This window comes from Carya illinoinensis, chromosome 12 (genome assembly GCF_018687715.1).
Source record: "Carya illinoinensis cultivar Pawnee chromosome 12, C.illinoinensisPawnee_v1, whole genome shotgun sequence".
Taxonomy (NCBI): domain Eukaryota; kingdom Viridiplantae; phylum Streptophyta; class Magnoliopsida; order Fagales; family Juglandaceae; genus Carya; species Carya illinoinensis.
Window position 1 is genome coordinate 16,230,648 of NC_056763.1, and position 17,718 is coordinate 16,248,365.

General features: G+C 35.7%; 1 protein-coding gene across 1 annotated transcript; it reads right to left on the minus strand.

Moving 5' to 3' along the window:
• Nucleotides 1-10,026: 10,026 nt before the first annotated feature.
• On the minus strand, nucleotides 10,027-11,377 carry LOC122289283 (uncharacterized mitochondrial protein AtMg00810-like). Its single transcript, XM_043096266.1, has 3 exons — nucleotides 11,308-11,377; nucleotides 10,576-11,225; nucleotides 10,027-10,410 (listed from the first exon to the last, which is right to left on the minus strand). The coding sequence occupies exons 1-3, from the start codon at nucleotides 11,375-11,377 to the stop codon at nucleotides 10,027-10,029; spliced, it is 1,104 nt and encodes a 367-aa protein (XP_042952200.1).
• Between the last annotated feature and the right edge of the window lie 6,341 nt (nucleotides 11,378-17,718).

Here is a 17,718-nt window from a genome sequence, read left to right on the forward strand (position 1 = left end):
GAGTTCTTTGTAAGGGAAAAAACTTGTGTAAGAACTCTCTTTCCATGTCAGACCAACTAGCAATGGAGTTAGGCCCCAAAGAATTAAACCATGCATTAGCTTTGTCTTTTAATGAAAAAGGAAAAAGACACAATCTAATCATCTCATTAGTGACGACCCTATGCATGAATGTAGTGCTACCAAGTTCAAAATCAGTTAAGTGCTAATATGGATTTTCATATTCCATCCCATGAAATTGGGGTATCACAGACATCATGCCATGTTTAATATTAAAATTATGTGCATGCTTAGGCAAGATGATGCAAGATGGTTGTGTGGTTCGTGTGGGCTGTAGATAATCTTTGAGTGTCCTAGGAACTTGTTCAACCATGCCATCAAAGAAAGGATTTTCTAAGTTAGTCTCGAAACCAAAATCAAAACTAGAATCCAACTTAATACTTGGCACACTACTACTTGAACTATGACTCACGCGGTACAACCTTCTTGTGTTGTCCCTAGCCCATGACATCAAACATAAGTGCCACTAAGTATGTAATGATTTTAAACAACTAGAGAAGAAAATAAATTGCAATAACAAAAAACAATATCCAAACAACCAAAGTGCCAAACCAAAAAAAAAATAAAAAATTAAACACTAATGTAACCAATCAGCAAGGAGAAACAAGATAAAATAAAAGAAAAATAAGAGTTAAAGAAAAGAATCTAAAGAAAGGATAATAGAAGAATTTCAATTAAACTAGTGGTTCCCCAGCAACGGTGCCAAAAACATGACTAACTCTAAAAATTGTTTTAAAAATTACTCCCAAGTATAAGAGTTGTCAAGTAGTATTAGGGAAGTTCCTAAGTCATTTCCTCAAGAAATGATTAGTTTAGATTGCAAATCCATCCACTACCGAAGATAAAAGAAAGTTATAACCTAAGACTATCTACAATGGTACTCACAATGAATATTGATTTTTGGACATTATTAAAAATGCCCTTCTTTCCTTTTACATGAGATGGTGAATGAATACTAAAGAACATGCTAGAAAAGTGAATAAAATAATATTTCAATCACAAGTGGGGAATAGGAAATATTTAGCTACCATCTAAGAATGTTTGCTCTAATGCACCTTTACGCTACTTCAATCACTTCTATACATTAAGTGGAGTCATGAATGTGCATTGAATAAATTATGATTATCCTCGTTTAAGAAGCACCCACATTCATCAATGTCATCTAATCTAATATTTCCAAGCAATAAACAGAAGTTCACGAAGTTTACATTCTAAGGGATATTTCATCAATCACCCTGTGTGCAAATCAGAAAGCCACTATTTTCCATTCCATAAAACTCAATATAACCCCAAAAAAGTTACACTAATTAGAATGAATCGACACAAATGAGATAAAACTAAAATACAAATCCAAACAACCCAACATAAATATGGAAACAAGCATAATTATAACCCAAAATGAATGCCGCATAAATCAAAAGCTCTGGGAAGAGAGGCTGTAAGCCACCGAAAATGAGTCCAACACACAAGTAACTACTACAAATAAACAAACTAAAATAAAAACAAGCTGAAATGAAAAACAACTTAAATGTAAATGCAATGAAACAAGAACTTGAATCTAGCAACAAGCCTTGGATTCAAGAAGAAGACCAACACTTCTTTGTTTTTTTTTTTTTTTTGTCCCAACACTTCTTTAACTCCCTTAAACATTTTTAAAAGATAAATATATATGAGAAACTAAAAAATAAATAAAAAATCACAAATTCATCAGCCCAAACAACATAAATCAATTTACTCACGTTTGGTTAATTAAGTCCAATTCTTAAGATTTTCTTTAAGGAGAATCGTCATCGGTTTTTGCTTAATCAAAAGCATATCTTTATTTAAAAAAAAAAAAATAACCTTGAATTTTAATCAATCAATAGCCATCTGTTTATATATATATATATATATATATATATATATATATCTAGAAAGATAGATCAACTTTATTCACGGATTGCATAAATTTTCTTTTTCAAATATTTTTTTAACTTCCTTAAACATTTTTAAAAGATAAATAAAAAATCGTTTTAGTGATGTTTTGTTAAGTCCATTTTTTAAAATACAACTTCTTCACCAATTGTACTATTTCTTTCGTTCTTTCTTTCTTTCTTTCTTTTTAATTTTTAAAATACCAAAATTTTTTCACCAATTGTACAATTTCTTTCTTTTTTTTTTTTTTTTCTTGCAAACATTTTTAAAAGATAAATAAATATGACAAACTAAAAAAATAAATAAAAACCACAAATTCATCAATCCAAACTGTAACACCCAGGCCAGGCCCAAGCCCATGGACTATTTTATTTAGGTTAATATTTATAGGAAACCCATTTGAGATTTATCGAGTAAGTTTGAATGGGCAACGGGTTCAAAATGTTATTTTAATGGAAAAGGAATTTTTTTTTTTTTTTTTAGATTTGATAATTATGTTAAAATCTTTTAACATTTTATGGGCAAAGTGAAGTCCACTTATTTGGTAATTGGCGTGAAAAGTTATGGTAAATGTTGGATTATTTTGGAATTAGAGAATAGACCCATTGAAAATTTTGGAAACTTGGCCAAAATTATATATATATATATATATATATAGAAATGAATCCTTCCACTCCCTTTCGTTATTAGAGCCAAACCTGGTTTTGTTTATTTTTAGGTGATATATTTCTATTTTGCTTATTCCTTGTGCAAATCCTTCACCTCATTTCTTCGTACTCTCTATTTTTTTACTTAAGTTCTTGTTTGTGTTGGTGCCACCCCATCTATAATTGACATCCTAAACTGTCTGTAAGGCCAAGTTGGGATAACGTGTAGGGCATGGTAGGTATGAGGTTGGACCAAGAGTATGTGTTATGAAATGCAACACAGATATGAGTGAGGGTAGAGTTAGCGAGTGCTAAGTCTTATTTTGATTGATTTCATAATGAATAGGATGTTTAGAAGTAATTTATCTATTAGTTCTAGGTCTAGTATACCGCCTGATAGTATTAATGAGGAAGATTTTTATATTGAAGAAAATGATTCTGTTGATTTCAATCGATGGAGTATTCCAAAGATTGATGCCAAATCTATTTACAAAACTACTTGGGGTTCAGTTTGCCTATAAGACTAAGTTTAATGTAAAAACTATTGAATAGACTTATGCTCTTTGTAAAACTCATGAAAAATGTTGCCTTTTAACATAAAATTGATTCAAGACTTTCTGGTAAAAGCTTGCAAATTTTTACAAATTGGTTTTGTTCCAGTTGCTATTAAACCTCTAACGAGGAAAGGCATCAATGCTTCGGTACTTCTTTGTTTACAAGATGCTAGATTTAAGAAATTTGAAACTAGTATACTTGGTATGATTCAATCTTCTTTATTTATTCATCCTGTCCACTTTGACTATTTTCCTGATTTAACTCTTACTTTGGATGATCCAAATATTTTAAAAGCTTTGACTTTGAATATTTTGGCCTCTGGTTATGATATGGAAGAAGGAAGTAAACCTTTTGCCATCATTTATCGTATTTACTACAGAGTTTTAAAGGCTAATTTAAATCCTAAATCTATTTTAAAATCTTCACGAAATAAGACTGTGTTAATTCAGAGTTCTACTCCTGATGCAAATATCCAAGTTCCCGAAATGATTTATTGGAAAGACATTGTCCTTCCTAATGAATAGACTTTAGAACATGAAATTTCTCTTGCTAAGGTCCTAGCTGATGAGCTTAATCTTCCTATTCAGCAGTACCTTGATGGCACTGTAAAAATTAGTTTTAATCAACCTCTAGTTATCAATGAAAGAAGAAATTCTTTCGCTGGTGTTAGATCTTCTTTTGCCTTTGAAATTCTAGAAAGAAGAGACCAAAATCTCAAAAAATTTCTAAAAGATTCAATCAAGACAGTTAAACCTATTGACCTTGATTTAAAATTGAAAGGAGTCTATATCTCTTCTCATATTACTTCTGCCTACTATACTACCAAGGATGGAGAAACATCCAAGGATAAATCCATAAAGGAAGAAGCTGACAAAGAAGAAGAAGATGCTTCATATTTTTCCCCAACAGCTTCAGATATGGTTGCTCCTATTGTACCTGCTTATCACAGCCAACTCACTGTGATAAACAAAGCTTTCAAAATTGATTTTGTGACACCCCGTTTTTATGTGTATTTTCACTGAAGGAATATTTTAATTTAATTAATATAATATTTCTTTTATTTTAAATTATCAGATTTTAATTAGATTTTAATTGCTGTTGAATTTAAATTGTTGTTTAATTTATTTTAGCTTGTCTTTGGATTTAAAATTAAATAGTTTGTTTTTACTAGTTAATTATTATATTTTAGCTTTACGTTGTGTTTAAAATATTTTCTTAGTTTTATTACTTTTAAACTTATTTTCGTTGGATCAGTTGTTGGACTCCAGAGGTGAGGATTGGATCTCATTTCTTTTCTTTTCTTTTTCTTTTTCCCTTTTTCCTTTTCTTTTCTTCTTTTCTTTCTTTTCTTCTTTTTTTCTTCTTCTTTTTCTTCCCGTTTTCCCCCTCTCCCCGTGCGCAGCTCCTCTCTTTTCTCCTTCCCGTCGCCTCCACTTTGACCGCCCAGTTCTCCGCCGTCCGGCCACCGTTTAGTGCACCGCCACCACCATTCTCTTCCCCTTCCACCAGAGATCATCCCCACCAATTTTTAGAGCCATCGGACCAGCCGTTAGCCTTCGAGAGCCGCCGGAAGTCGCTGCACCTGCTATATTTTTGCCCCTATCACCGGTTGCTTTCGCAGCCCAGAACCGCCGCTCGCCAGTGGCGTGGCCTACACCACCCACCCAGTTTTCTTCCCCTCTCACCGGTGAACATCCCTACCAAGTTTCACCTCCATCCGAGTCACCGTTAGCCGCCACGAGCTCCTCCAAGCCATACGGTTTTTCACCGTTTTCGGCGCCGTCGCACCACCTCCGGCCACCATCTTTTCACAGCTTCTTCCCCTACCTCTTGCCGACCTAAACCACCCATTTCTGGCCTCGATCTGTTGCCGGAGCAGCTCCCACGAGCTCAATTCCGTTCAGCCCCTTTTTGGCCTTCGACCGCCATTTCCACCACCACCCACGGCCAAAGCTCATTTCCCTTAGCTTCATAAATATCTCAAGGCCATTCTCTATCAATCCCGAGCCTTGGTTTGTCCCCGTTCAAAAGTGGGTATTTTACAACCCACGGCCACAGTGAATTTGCACTGTTACGTTGCTTTCTTGGATTTTACTTACTTGCGGTACCATTTTTGGTTCCGTAGATTTTGGTGCAGAGATCGAGGATGAGGAGGAGGAGGCTGAGCCCGAGGACGCGGCTCCGCCGGGGTGCTAAAGTTTATGCTTTGTATTTAGTTTAAAATTATGTTTGTGTCCTGTAATATTTATTTATGTATGTTTTGAATAGTTTTGTATTAAACAAGAAAAATTCTGGTACTTAGTTATTGACTTGCTTTTCGCTGCGTATTTCTCGTGCACATTCGTCGCTTTTTCACACACTTGGCACACGTCGATAGGATGACGACCCGTGATGTCATCATCCGAACGTCTCGATTTTCCCGTGTTCGTGCGTGGGGATTTGGGGGCGTCACAGATTTGATTTCTCTATTTAATGAATACAACTTTGTTGAAAATTATGATAAGAGAAAAACTTATCATGCCACTTTTTCTAGTTCTGAAAAATTATGTGTTAAAAGAAAATGGAAAGAGAAATGTATGTGCTCCAAAAGCATATACTTTTTTTTGCTTTTCTTGAAAATTACTACTTTTCAAAGCCTAGTTTAAATGTTGTTAAAACTAGTTTTGTTAATGACAAAGACAAGGCTGTGGTTAAATCTAGCCACCCTTATTTGGAGACAATTATTATTTCTCACTTCAGAGAACAAATAAAACCCTCTCCTATTAAAATTCCCGATCCTAGTCCAGATCCTACCACTTATACGGAGACAAAGAAAATCATTCAACAAAATAATTTTATTAACCAAAGTCTCCATATTATTGGTCAACAATTGAATCGGATTGAAGATAAAGTAGAAAAACCTCTTTCTACTTCATCCTCAACTATTTCAAAACATGTTGAAAAAATTTTGATTATTTTACCAGAGAATAGGCCAAATATTGATTTCAAAACTAAGCAAGCCAAAACTCTTGATAAAATTGATCAAATGCTTAATGATATTAAAAAAGAAAAACCATCTACCAGTGCTTTAAACAGCAATGGAAAGGATAATTTCTCACTTCATACTACAGATAAATCATCTAATAGTGGTTCTTCTACTATTAAAGATCTCATTTTAATTGAAAAGAATTTTCAAGACATTGATTTACAAAGTAAACCTGAAATTGCGCGCCAAGTTTTCTTCGAAATGACCCAAACCAATGAGTCTGACGAAAAATTGGTATTCCAGGCCAACTCCTCCTGATTTACAATTTGAAGAAAGGATTTTCCAAACCCAGTAATTTTCTGTTTCAGCAGAAAAATTTTATGAATGGAATATTGATGGATTATCTGAACAAGAGATTCTTAATACCATGAGTAAAATGTCTATGGTTGCAAATGCTTATATTAATAATGATCACAAGCAAACTAAGATTATGAATATTTTAACTGCTGGGTTTTTGAGTATGCTTCGACATTGGTGGGACAAACATCTCACCATAAAAGCAAAGGAAACCATTCAGAATGCTATCAAGCATAATGACAAAGGGTTACCTATTTTTGATGAAACCATAGGAATGGGAATTCTTGATTGTGTCAATACTTTGATTTATTCCATTATTAAACATTTTGTTGGAACCTATTCCAACATTACTAATCGTATTAGTGATTATTTGAATAATTTAATATGCCATCAAATGTCTGATTATAGATGGTATCAAGATGTTTTTATATCCAGAGTTATGCTTAGAGACGACAGTGATAGGCCATACTGGAAAGAAACATTTATTGATGGTTTACCTCACTTATTTGCTCACAAATTTAAAGATGAACTTACTGATTTCTCGGGACTCCTTAATTATGATAATTACACTTATAGTAACATTATCAGTACAATTAAGAAGTTTGATATTAGTGTGTGTAATGATCAAAGAATGCTTCGTCAACAGATGAAGAATAGTAAGAAAGCCAAATATGAAATGAAAATTTTTTGTGAACAATTTGGCCTTCCTCCTATTGATCCATCAAGACAGAAGAATATTTTAACAAAGTATTTCAAAAATCATGGGGACAAAAGGAGAACGAACCGTCATAATTTTTATAAAAAACCTTCATAATTTCACAAGAAAAAACCATTTTATAAAGAAAAGAGTTTTAAAACTCCTTCGAAAGGAAAGTGTTTTAATTATGGCAAATTTGGGTATTTTGCTGATAAATATCCTCAGAAACCTAATAAGTTCAAAAACAAGTTTAACCAGTTGAATATTAATGCCAATGATAAAGAAGATCTGATTTGCCTCCTTAAATCAAAATCATCTCCATCATCTGACAACAATGAATGTAGTTCTAGTGATTCAGAATATCACTCAGAAACAGATTCATCTGATTCTCTCAATATTAAACTTGGCTGGAATGATTCTTGTTGCAAACCTTTGGATAAAACAATTAATGTGTTATCCAAATTTGAGAAACAAGAAAATTTTTTATTAACTTTGATTTTTCAAATTACAAATCCGGAGCTTAAAGAAGAATATCTTCACAAGCTCAAGAAGACGATGTTTCATCAAAAACCAGAGACTTCTAAACAAAAAATTAGTTTTCAAGAAACTTTGGGAATTTTTGAAAAGAAAAAATTCAAAGAGATTTCTACTGATGATTTACAAAGTGGAGTTAGTTTTATTAAAAAGGAAATTATTGAACTCAAAACAGAGATCAATAATATCAAATCTAAGAATGACTCTTTTAAACAAGAATTATTGTGTTTAAAGATTGATAAACAATTTGATCAGGAAATTCCTTCTGGTAATGAGCATTTAAATGATTCTAATTCTAGTCAAAATGAAGATAATCCTATCGACAACCAAATTTGTTTAATATGTCATACTATTCCTCCCAAATGGTTTTCTAAAGTTACTATCATTGTTTGTGATGAATTTGAATTTTCTGTGATTGCTATGATTGATTCCAGCTCGGATATGAATTGTATCTAAGAATGAATAATTTCCAGTAAATATTACAAAAAATTTACTAAAAGATTATTTTCGGCAAATGGATCATAGATGAAGATCAAGTATGAGCTCAATACTGCTCATGTTTGCTAAGATAATATTTGTTTTAAAATTCCCTCTGTGCTTATCAAAAATATGACTAACAAAGTCCTATTAGGCATTCTTTTTATTTCCTCTTTATATCTATTTCTTTCTAAAAATGATAGTATTACCACTGATCCTTTTGGTCAGAAAGTCAAGTTTAAATTTGTTTTAAAATTTGAAATTGATACTGACAAAAGTTTGAAATCTTTGCTTTCTACAAAAATCAAGCATTTGAATTTCCTTCAACGGGAAATTAGATTCAAAAAGATTTCTGAACAATTGTCCAATAAATTACTTCAATCAAAAATTGAAGATTTTAACAATATATTGATTATTGATATTTGTTCTGATCTTCCAAATGCCTTTTGGCATAGGAAGAAACATGTTTCTTTATCTTATATTAAAGATTTTTCTGAAAGAAATATTCCAACTAAAACTCAACCTATTCATATGAATAGTGAGATTTTAGAATTTTATAAAAACGAAATTAATGATTTACTTTCCAAAAATATAATCAGGCATAGTAAGTCTCCCTGGTCTTGTGCTGCTTTTTATTTTCAAAAAAATACAGAAATTGAGAGAGGAACACCCCGTCTAGTTATTAATTACAAAACCTTGAACAAAATCTTATAGTGGATTAGGTACACCATATTCCTAACAAAAATTACTTGATTCATAGGTTGTGTGATGCAGTAATTTTTTCCAAGTTTGACCTAAAGTCCAGATTTGGCAGTTAATTAGTGAGTCAAACAAATATAAGACTGCCTTTACTGTCCCTTTTGGTCACTACGAATGGAATGTGATGCCTTTTGGCCTTAAAAATGCCCCTAGTGAATTCCAAAATATTATGAATGATATCTTCAATTCATTTAGCCATTTCACCATTGTTTACATTAATGATGTTCTTATATTTTCAAAATCTATTAATGAGCATTGAAAACATTTGTCATCGTTTCTAGATATCATTAAACAAAATGGTCTCGTTGTTTCAGCCAAAATGATTAAACTATTCCAAACCAAGATTAGATTCCTTAGTTATGATATTTCTGAAAACAAAATTCGACTCATAAATAGTGTCATCGTATTTGCTGACAAATTTCCTGATGTTATTCTTGACCAAAATCAGTTGCATAGATTTCTTGGTTTCCTCAACTATGTTTCTGAATTCTACAAAGATGTGTAAAAGCAATGTCATCCACTCTTTGAATGACTACATTCCAATCCCCTACCTTGAATAGATATTCATACTAATCTTATTAAACAAATCAAGACACATGTCAAAATTCTTCCATGTCTTGGAATTCCTACTTCTAATTCTTTCAAAATAGTCAAAACAGATACCTCTGACATTGGTTATGGTGGCATTCTGAAATAGAAAGTTTCACCGGACTCGTCTAAACAAATTGTTCGATTCCATTCCATTCACCAGAAAGTTTCAACCAAAAGTTTTCATTACTTCCAGTGTTAGAAGTAAAAACAAGAACTCAAAATAAAGCCTTGATGTGGAGAAAACTGATTCTCATTAACTCAACTAACTGAATACAAGTGTCTGTTACACATATATATAGATTACAGAAAAACAGAAAGACAAGGGGAAAGAGTGAAGTTAACTTTTTATTTTCTACTGATTTACAAGTAATCCAAGACATTGCTTTTCATGACAACCTAAGACACTGCTTCACATGACTTTATCTGCAATTGTGTGCCTTCTGTTCAACTGTCAATCCATGCTTTACATGTTTTTATGTTGCTTTACTTTCCTGTGTTAGTGCTTTATACTTTTCAGCTGTTGTATCTTGTGTTTCATCAACTTGTTTACTGCATGATATTTTCTGCAAGTTACATTGTGCTTGTTCAGAGTATCCATGTCCCTTTTTAGTTTTTGTTTCGTGTGACTCCCCCTCAAGATGGGCATAGATGTTGAGTATGCCCATCTTGGACAATAAGAACTGAAAAACAGAAACTGTCAAAGCCTTAATGAAAATATCTGCCATTTGAAACTTTGATGCAATGTGGATAGGTGTTATGATTCCAGACAAGACCTTTTCCCTAACAAAGTGGCAATCTAACTCTATATGTTTGGTTCTCTCATGGAAGATGGGATTCTTGGTGATGCGAATAGCTACCTGGTTATCACAAAACAAGAGAGCAGGTTGTGAATGGTTAATTCTGAATTCTTTTAATAGACCAAGAAGCCAAACAATCTCGCAGCTTGTAGAGGCCAATGCTCTATATTCTGCTTCTGCTGAGGACCTAGAAATAGTCACTTGTTTCTTTGATTTCTAGCTTACCAATGAATCCCCAACAAAAATGCAAAAACCTATAACTGATCTCCTAGTCTCGGGACAAGCAACCCAATCAAAATCACTGTAGGCTTTTAAGTGTAGAGATGACTTTGTTGATAGAAAGATACCTTGACCTATAGAGCCCTTGAGATACTTGAGGATTCTATAAGCTGAGTGTAGGTGAGCTTGTGAAGGTTTGTCCATAAACTGGCTCAAAACATTTACAGCATATGTAATGTCTGGCCTAGTAATGGTTAGGTAAATGAGTCTTCGAATGAGTCTTCTATAGGCTGTAGGATCTTGTAGGATTTCATTTGTGGTATGAACCAGTTTATGATTCAGCTCAATGGGTGTGGAAACAGGTTTGGTGCCAAGAAGCCTTGAATCTTCCAAGATTTCAAGGGTATATTTTCTTTGACAAATGTTTATTCCAGCTGATGACCTTGCAACTTCTAGTCCCAGAAAATACTTGAGGGGTCCAAGTTCCTTGATTTTAAAATTGCTATGAAGATAGGCTTTGAGTAGATCGATTTCCTCATGAGAATTGCCTCCTATGATGATGTCATTCACATATACTAGAAGTGTTGTGAAAGTTCCTATTTGACTTTCTTTAGTGAATAAAGAGTGGTCAGACTTGGATTGTTGAAAACCAATGGCTGTGATTGAATTAGAGAATTTTGAAAACCATTGCCTTGGTGCTTGTTTAAGGCCATAAATGGATTTATTCAGCTTGCATACCAATTTCTTCCCTCAAGCTGCTCTCTGTGAAGGTTGTAACTAGGTGGTAATTCCATGTAAATTTCCGCATCGAGATCCCCATGTAAAAAGGCATTATGGACATCCATTTGAGATAAAAACTTGTTTTGAATGGATGCCAAGGCAAGAAAGACACGGACTGTGGTGAGTTTGGCCACTGGACTAAAGGTTTCTTGGAATTCAAAGCCTTCTCTTTGAGTGTATCTCTTGGCTACAAGTCTTGCTTTGTGTCTTTCAAGAGAGCCATCTGAATGAAGCTTGATTTTGAATGCATACCTACAACCAATTGCAATCTTGTTGGGTGGAAGAGTTGTAACAGTCCAAGTATTGTTCTCTGCCAAGGCACTAAGTTCAGTTTTTATGGCATCTTGCCAATGCTTAGATTGGACAGTTTCATTATAGGAGGATGGTTCAGAAGAGAGTGTGAGGGAAGCAGAAAAAGAGTGATGGGATGGTGAGAGGTGTTTGTAGGTCAAGTGATGATGGAGTGCGTGAAGAGTGGAGGAAGTTGCTGCCTGACAGTGGTATTGTTAGAGGTAGGCAGGTTGGTATTTTTCTTTGGTGGACCTTCGAAAGGGGGGGATGGTTTGCAACTCAATGGATTGGGTTGGAAAATGAGTGGAGTCAAGGGAGGTAGTAGGGAAGAAGGGTTCAAAAGGGTTTGTTACAGATTGTGTCAAAGGGGTGCTTGAAAGGTAGTCATCTGGTAGTTCAGCCTGTGGCATACCAGAAGGTGAAAAAAAATTATCTAGTAGTGCAGGTGGGAGTACAAGATTGTGAGGAAAGTCAAAGTGGTTTTCCTTAGAGGAATGAGGAGAGTGAATGGGAGATTGAAAGGGAAAAACAAATTCATGAAAGACTACATTCCTAGAGATGAAGGTGGATTGAGTTTCTATGTCATAGAGCTTATAACCCTTGACATTGGCAGGGTATCCTAGAAAGATACATGGTCTGGCTCGTGGCTTAAATTTTGTTCTGTGTTGTTTGGTGGTGCTAACATAACTCAAGCATCCAAACACTTGAAGGTGAGCATATGATAGTGGTGATGAAAAGAACATTTCATAAGGAGATTTATTGGAGAGAAGAGGTGAAGGGATCCTGTTAATGATGTATGCAGCTGTGAGAATTGCATCTCCCCAAAATTGAGTGGGTAGTGCAGCTTGAAACAGAAGGGCACGAGCCACATTTAAGAGGTGTTGGTGTTTCCTCTCAACAACACCATTTTGTTGGGGGGTATAAACACAAGATTTTTGGTAGATAATGCCATGGTCTTTATAGAAATCGACCATATCAAATTCAAGGCCATTGTCAGTCCTAATCTTTTTAACTTTCTTATTGAATTGAGTGTGGATGAGTTGAAAAAATGACTGCAAAACAGATCTTGTATCTAATTTTAGTTTCATTAAGAAAAACCAAGTCACTCTTGAATAACCATCTACAATGGTTAAAAAGTAATGAAAGCCTTGAAGGGAGGCTTGAGAATATGGCCCCTATATATCACAGTGCATCAAGTCAAAAGGCAATGAACTAGTGGATATGCTTAAAGGAAAAGAAAGATGTTTTTGCTTAGACAAATGGCAGACTTTACAATGAGATTGATCGTTGGATTTTACATTAGGCTCATAAGAATGAATCAAGTTCATTCTTTGAGAAGATAGATGTCCTAACCTAAAATTCCATAGATCAAAAACTTGTTGAGAAGCTACTTGATTGGCTCGAGTTTGATTGGAGAGATTTGAAGGAAGACTGATGTTGCTGTCATGGGAGCAAGGCAGCAAGTAATATAGACCAACATGAACCTTAGCAAGTCCAATCATCATCCACGAAGAGAGGACCTGAATAAAGCACAGATCACTTAAGAAAAATAGGCATGTATCTGGCCTATGAGTTAGCTTACTAACTGAGACAATATTGAAAGCAAATGAGGGCACACATGAGACATCAGTCAAAATCAGTGATTTTGAAAGTTTGACAGTGCCTATGTGTGTGACATGGGCCTTTGTACCATTTGGGAGCTGCACAAAGGCTTGAATACAAGAAGGAGTTTTGTCAAAAAAGGAGGTGGAGCACACCATGTGATCAGTGGCTCCTGTGTCCAGATCCATGGTGTGTGACAAATATCAAACTGCTTATGTTGAGAGGGTGAGATATGTTTGTAATGATTTATCTCACTAAAATGAGAGTGATCAGCAGTCAATGAGAGAGTGGAGAGGCAATGATATTTACCTGCTAGGTTCAAGTAAGGTGTGATGGAGGAATTATTTTCAGGAGGATCTGGTTTGACAGCAGCAGGAGCAGGAGTAGGAGTAGGCAATATTGGCTTGATTTGTCCCAAGTTGAGCTAAGGAAATTGAGCATTGATAAGAGCCATGAGATGTTGTGCTTGTGCTGAGAGAGATTCAGTTGAGAAGTACTTGGAGCATGCGATTCTTGAGGTGAAGAGGTAAATGTGTAGTAACTTGGTTGACAGAATATGATGTAGCAGGATTATTTCCAAACTTAGCTTTGGTAAACTTAAAGTTGGTGGAAATCCTACTAATTTATAACACTTATCCTTCGTATGTCCAACCTTACCACAATGATGACAGATCAAGTCTGATTTTTCCTTTTTCTTTGGAAGATTTTGATAGGTTAGAAGAGCAGATGGCTCTGAGATAGGCAAAGCTGAGTTCCTTGCCTGCCTTTGTCTTTCTTCTTGTAAGATTAATGAAAAGGTCTTGTCTAGTGAAGGTAAGGGACTTAGTAAAATGATATGTCCCCTCACAGAGTCATAACTGTCATTTAATCCCATTAAAAATTTGAAGACATAGTCTCCTTGCTGGACTTCACCAACAGTTTTTAAGGCATCACAAGTACATTTTCCGCAAGTACAACATGGACGTGGTCTGTAACTATGTAACTCTTCTCAAATGGCATTAAGTTGGGTGAAGTAGTCACTTACAGAGAGATGCCCTTGAACAATGCTACTGAGCTTGTGTTGGAGGTGATAGATTCGAGTTTCATCAGGTTGAGCAAATCTCTCCTTAAGTTTGTCCCAAACCTATTTAGCTGAAGTCATGAAGAATACATTAGAAGCAATCTCTTTTGAAATAGAATTTAGGATCCAAGCTAGCAAGATGTTGTTGCATCTTAGCCACAACACATATGAAGGGTTTGATAACTCAGGAGTAGAAATTGAGCCATCCAGAAAGCCTATCTTATTTTTGATTGAAATGGAAAGCAGAAATGATCTGCTCCAAGATATATAATTTGAACCATTCAATGGAGGTGAGACAATGACAGTATTGGCATTGTCACTATGATGTAGAAAGAATGGACTGTTTGTGTTCTCAACAAGGGAAATAGGAGAAGAAGAAGAAGAAGAAGATGTCGTGGCTCAAAAAATGGAGTTTCTATTTGTGAACTTTAGCAAACATAGTTTGTGAACTTAAGCAAACATAGAAGGACAAGCCTGTTCTGATACCATGTTAGAAGTAAAAACAAGAACTCGAAATAAAGCCTTGATGTGGAGAAAACTGATTCTCATTAACTCAACTAATTGAATACAAGGGTTTGTTACACATATATATAGATTACAAAAAGACAAGAGGAAAGAGTCCTAAAGTTAACTTTTTATTTCTATTGATTTACAAGTAATCCAAGACATTGCTTTTGATGACAACCTAAGACAATGCTTCACATGACTTTATCTGCAATTGTGTGCCTTCTGTTCAGCTGTCAATGCATGTTTTATATGCTTTTCTATTGCTTTACTTTCTTGTGTCAATGCTTTTTTTTTTTTTTTTGAAGAGAAAACCTAATCTCATTAATAAACAGTTACTAAATACACCCAAACCAACCTGAATAACAATTCAAGCTAGAGAGTATACAACATTTCCTTGGTAACTATAGTAAAAATACATGATGGACAAACTTCAATGTCATACAGATCTTCAAAGCAAAGAAGTGCATCTTTTGCTAGGTAGTGAGCTGCTGAATTTGCTTCACAAAGAACATGTGATACAAACCAGTGACTGTATTCATTCAGTAGTTGTCTTGCATCTCCAATGGGGCATCCACCTAAACTCCAGTTCAGTTTGTGATCATTCAGCAGGTCCACCGGCCACTTGTTTAGCATCCCCCTCTAGGTAGATACTTTGCAAACCAAGCTCTCTACAAAAAATTGCTGCTAAGAGTACACCGTAAGCTTCAGCATCAAAAGAAGTTCCTTTTTTATGCCTGTTTGCACGAAGGGCTGTAATGACCAGACCTTGATGATCTCTGATAAGAACTCTTATGCCTATTTTTCCTTCCCTCCTGTGTCAGTGCTTTATACTTTCAACAGTTGTATCTTGTATTTCATCAACTTGTTTGCTGCATGATAATTTCTGCAAGTTATGTTGTGCTTGTTCAGAGTATCCATGTCCCTTTTTACTTTCTGTTTCGTGTGAATTCCAGTTACATGATCCTATCCAGTAATCTAGTCCTTGTAATTACTTGTGCAATTATTCTTGCTTCTGCTTTCGCTCCCTTTTGATATCCTCTTCATGCATGTTGATTTCTCATGTCTCTTAATTCATTAGATCACACCTCACGCAGCTGCTTATCTCACCATAAGACCCACGTCTCACGACCTTACACAACTTTTATTTTTGTGCAACTGCTCATTGCCGCGCAGCCACCCAATAGTTACTCCTTCCCGTCACTCGCTCCCAAGTTTTTATTTTTCCTTCTCACCTAACGCATACACATCTCTATTTAATTTATGTGAGTTTTGCCGCCCAAACCATATCCCAGCCCAATGTTGCCCATCTCCACCTTTGGCTCCCACCTCGGCCATGTGTTTCCTGCCAACCTGCCGCCTCCGAACTCCTCCTTGCACAGCCACGCATTGTTGCTTAACGGAGACACCCATGAAGAACGTAAACACGTGACCCTACAACCAGTAGCAGCATGAGAACCACCAATTGAAGCCACTGTTGCACCGTAGCCCCCTCCCTCTGTTGTGTCTCCGGCCTGTCCAAAAATCACACAAGACAATTTTAAAGTGGTTTAGCAAATTGCTTACATCCACTGGAGCCTCATTTATAGAATTTGTACGAGATTTACAAAACACTCTACAAAATTCTATTTCTCTCTCTCACGTCCCTCTTTCTCTCTTCACCCACTGCTCTTTACACTAGCAAAGCTCTCCTTTTATAGGAGAGCAATGGGGGGACACACACCCACTCCTCTTGACCATAAGAGCCTTTGGAGGTGAGTGGGTGGATGGATGGTTGGTGAGAATGGGGTGGTGGCTGCAAACCCAAACCCATTTCACACTTGGGGGGTTTTATTCAACAATCACCCCCTCCACCCAAGTGTGCCATACCAGGATGCTTACAAACTGATTCATTCTTCAAATGAATGCACCTCTTTCTTTGACATGAGAGACTTCTGCTATCGAATAAGCTCCAATGCACCCGAGGGTGCTCAGCAGTGTTCAATACTGATCAAGTCCAAACAGTGTTGGAACTTGATCCCTGTGACGACCTTCGTCAACATATCTGCTGGATTATCTTCAGTGCCAATCTTCTAAAGTTTGATGTCATCTTCTTCTAATATTTCACGTACAAAGTGAAATCGGACATCTATATGTTTTGTTCGAGAGTGATATACTTGATTCTTGACCAAATGAATTGCACTCTGACTGTCACAGTAAACGGTAACCTCTTGCTGCTCAAAGCCCAAATCTGTTACCAATCCCTATAACCAAATAGATTCTTTCACGGCTTCTGTTACAACCATGTATTCAGCCTCAGTTGATGATAGTACAATTGTTGACTGCAAAGTTAATCGCCAACTAACTGGTCCTCCAGCCATAGTGAACACATAACCAGTTGTCGATCGGCGTTTGTCAAGATCACCTGCATAGTCTGAGTCAACATATCCAGTTACTAGACTATCTTCACTCTTCTCGAATTTCAAACCAACATCTACGGTCCCAGCAATATACCATAGAATCCACTTAACCGCATGCTAATGAACCTTTCCAGGATTATGCATATAGCGACTAACTAAGCTAACGGCCTGGGAGATATCAGGTCGTGTACACACCATGGCATACATTAAGCTTCCAACAACACTTGCATATGGGACATTCCTCATGTAGTCCCGCTCTTCATCGGTTTTAGGAGACTTCAATGCACTAAGCTTGAAATATGGGGCCATAGGAGTACTCACCGGCTTCGTCTTCGAGTCGATGTTGAATCGTTGCAATATTCTCTTCAGATACTGTTCTGAGTAAGGTGAACTGTACTTTTCACCCTATCTCTGCTGATCTCCATCCCCAGTATTCTTCGTGCTTCTCCTAGATCTTTCATTTCAAACTCATTACTTAACTGAGTTTTTAAGCGATCTATCTCCCCCTTGCTT

Coding starts and splice junctions, on each gene's coding strand:
- LOC122289283 (XM_043096266.1), bottom strand. CDS start 11,377: ATGCGGAAATTTACATGGAATTACCACCTAGTTACAACCTTCACAGAG. Junction 11,226..11,307: donor CAGCTTGAGGGAAGAAATTG/GTATGCAAGCTG, acceptor ATTCAATCACAG/CCATTGGTTTTCAACAATCC. Junction 10,411..10,575: donor TTTTTGTTGGGGATTCATTG/GTAAGCTAGAAA, acceptor TGTGATAACCAG/GTAGCTATTCGCATCACCAA.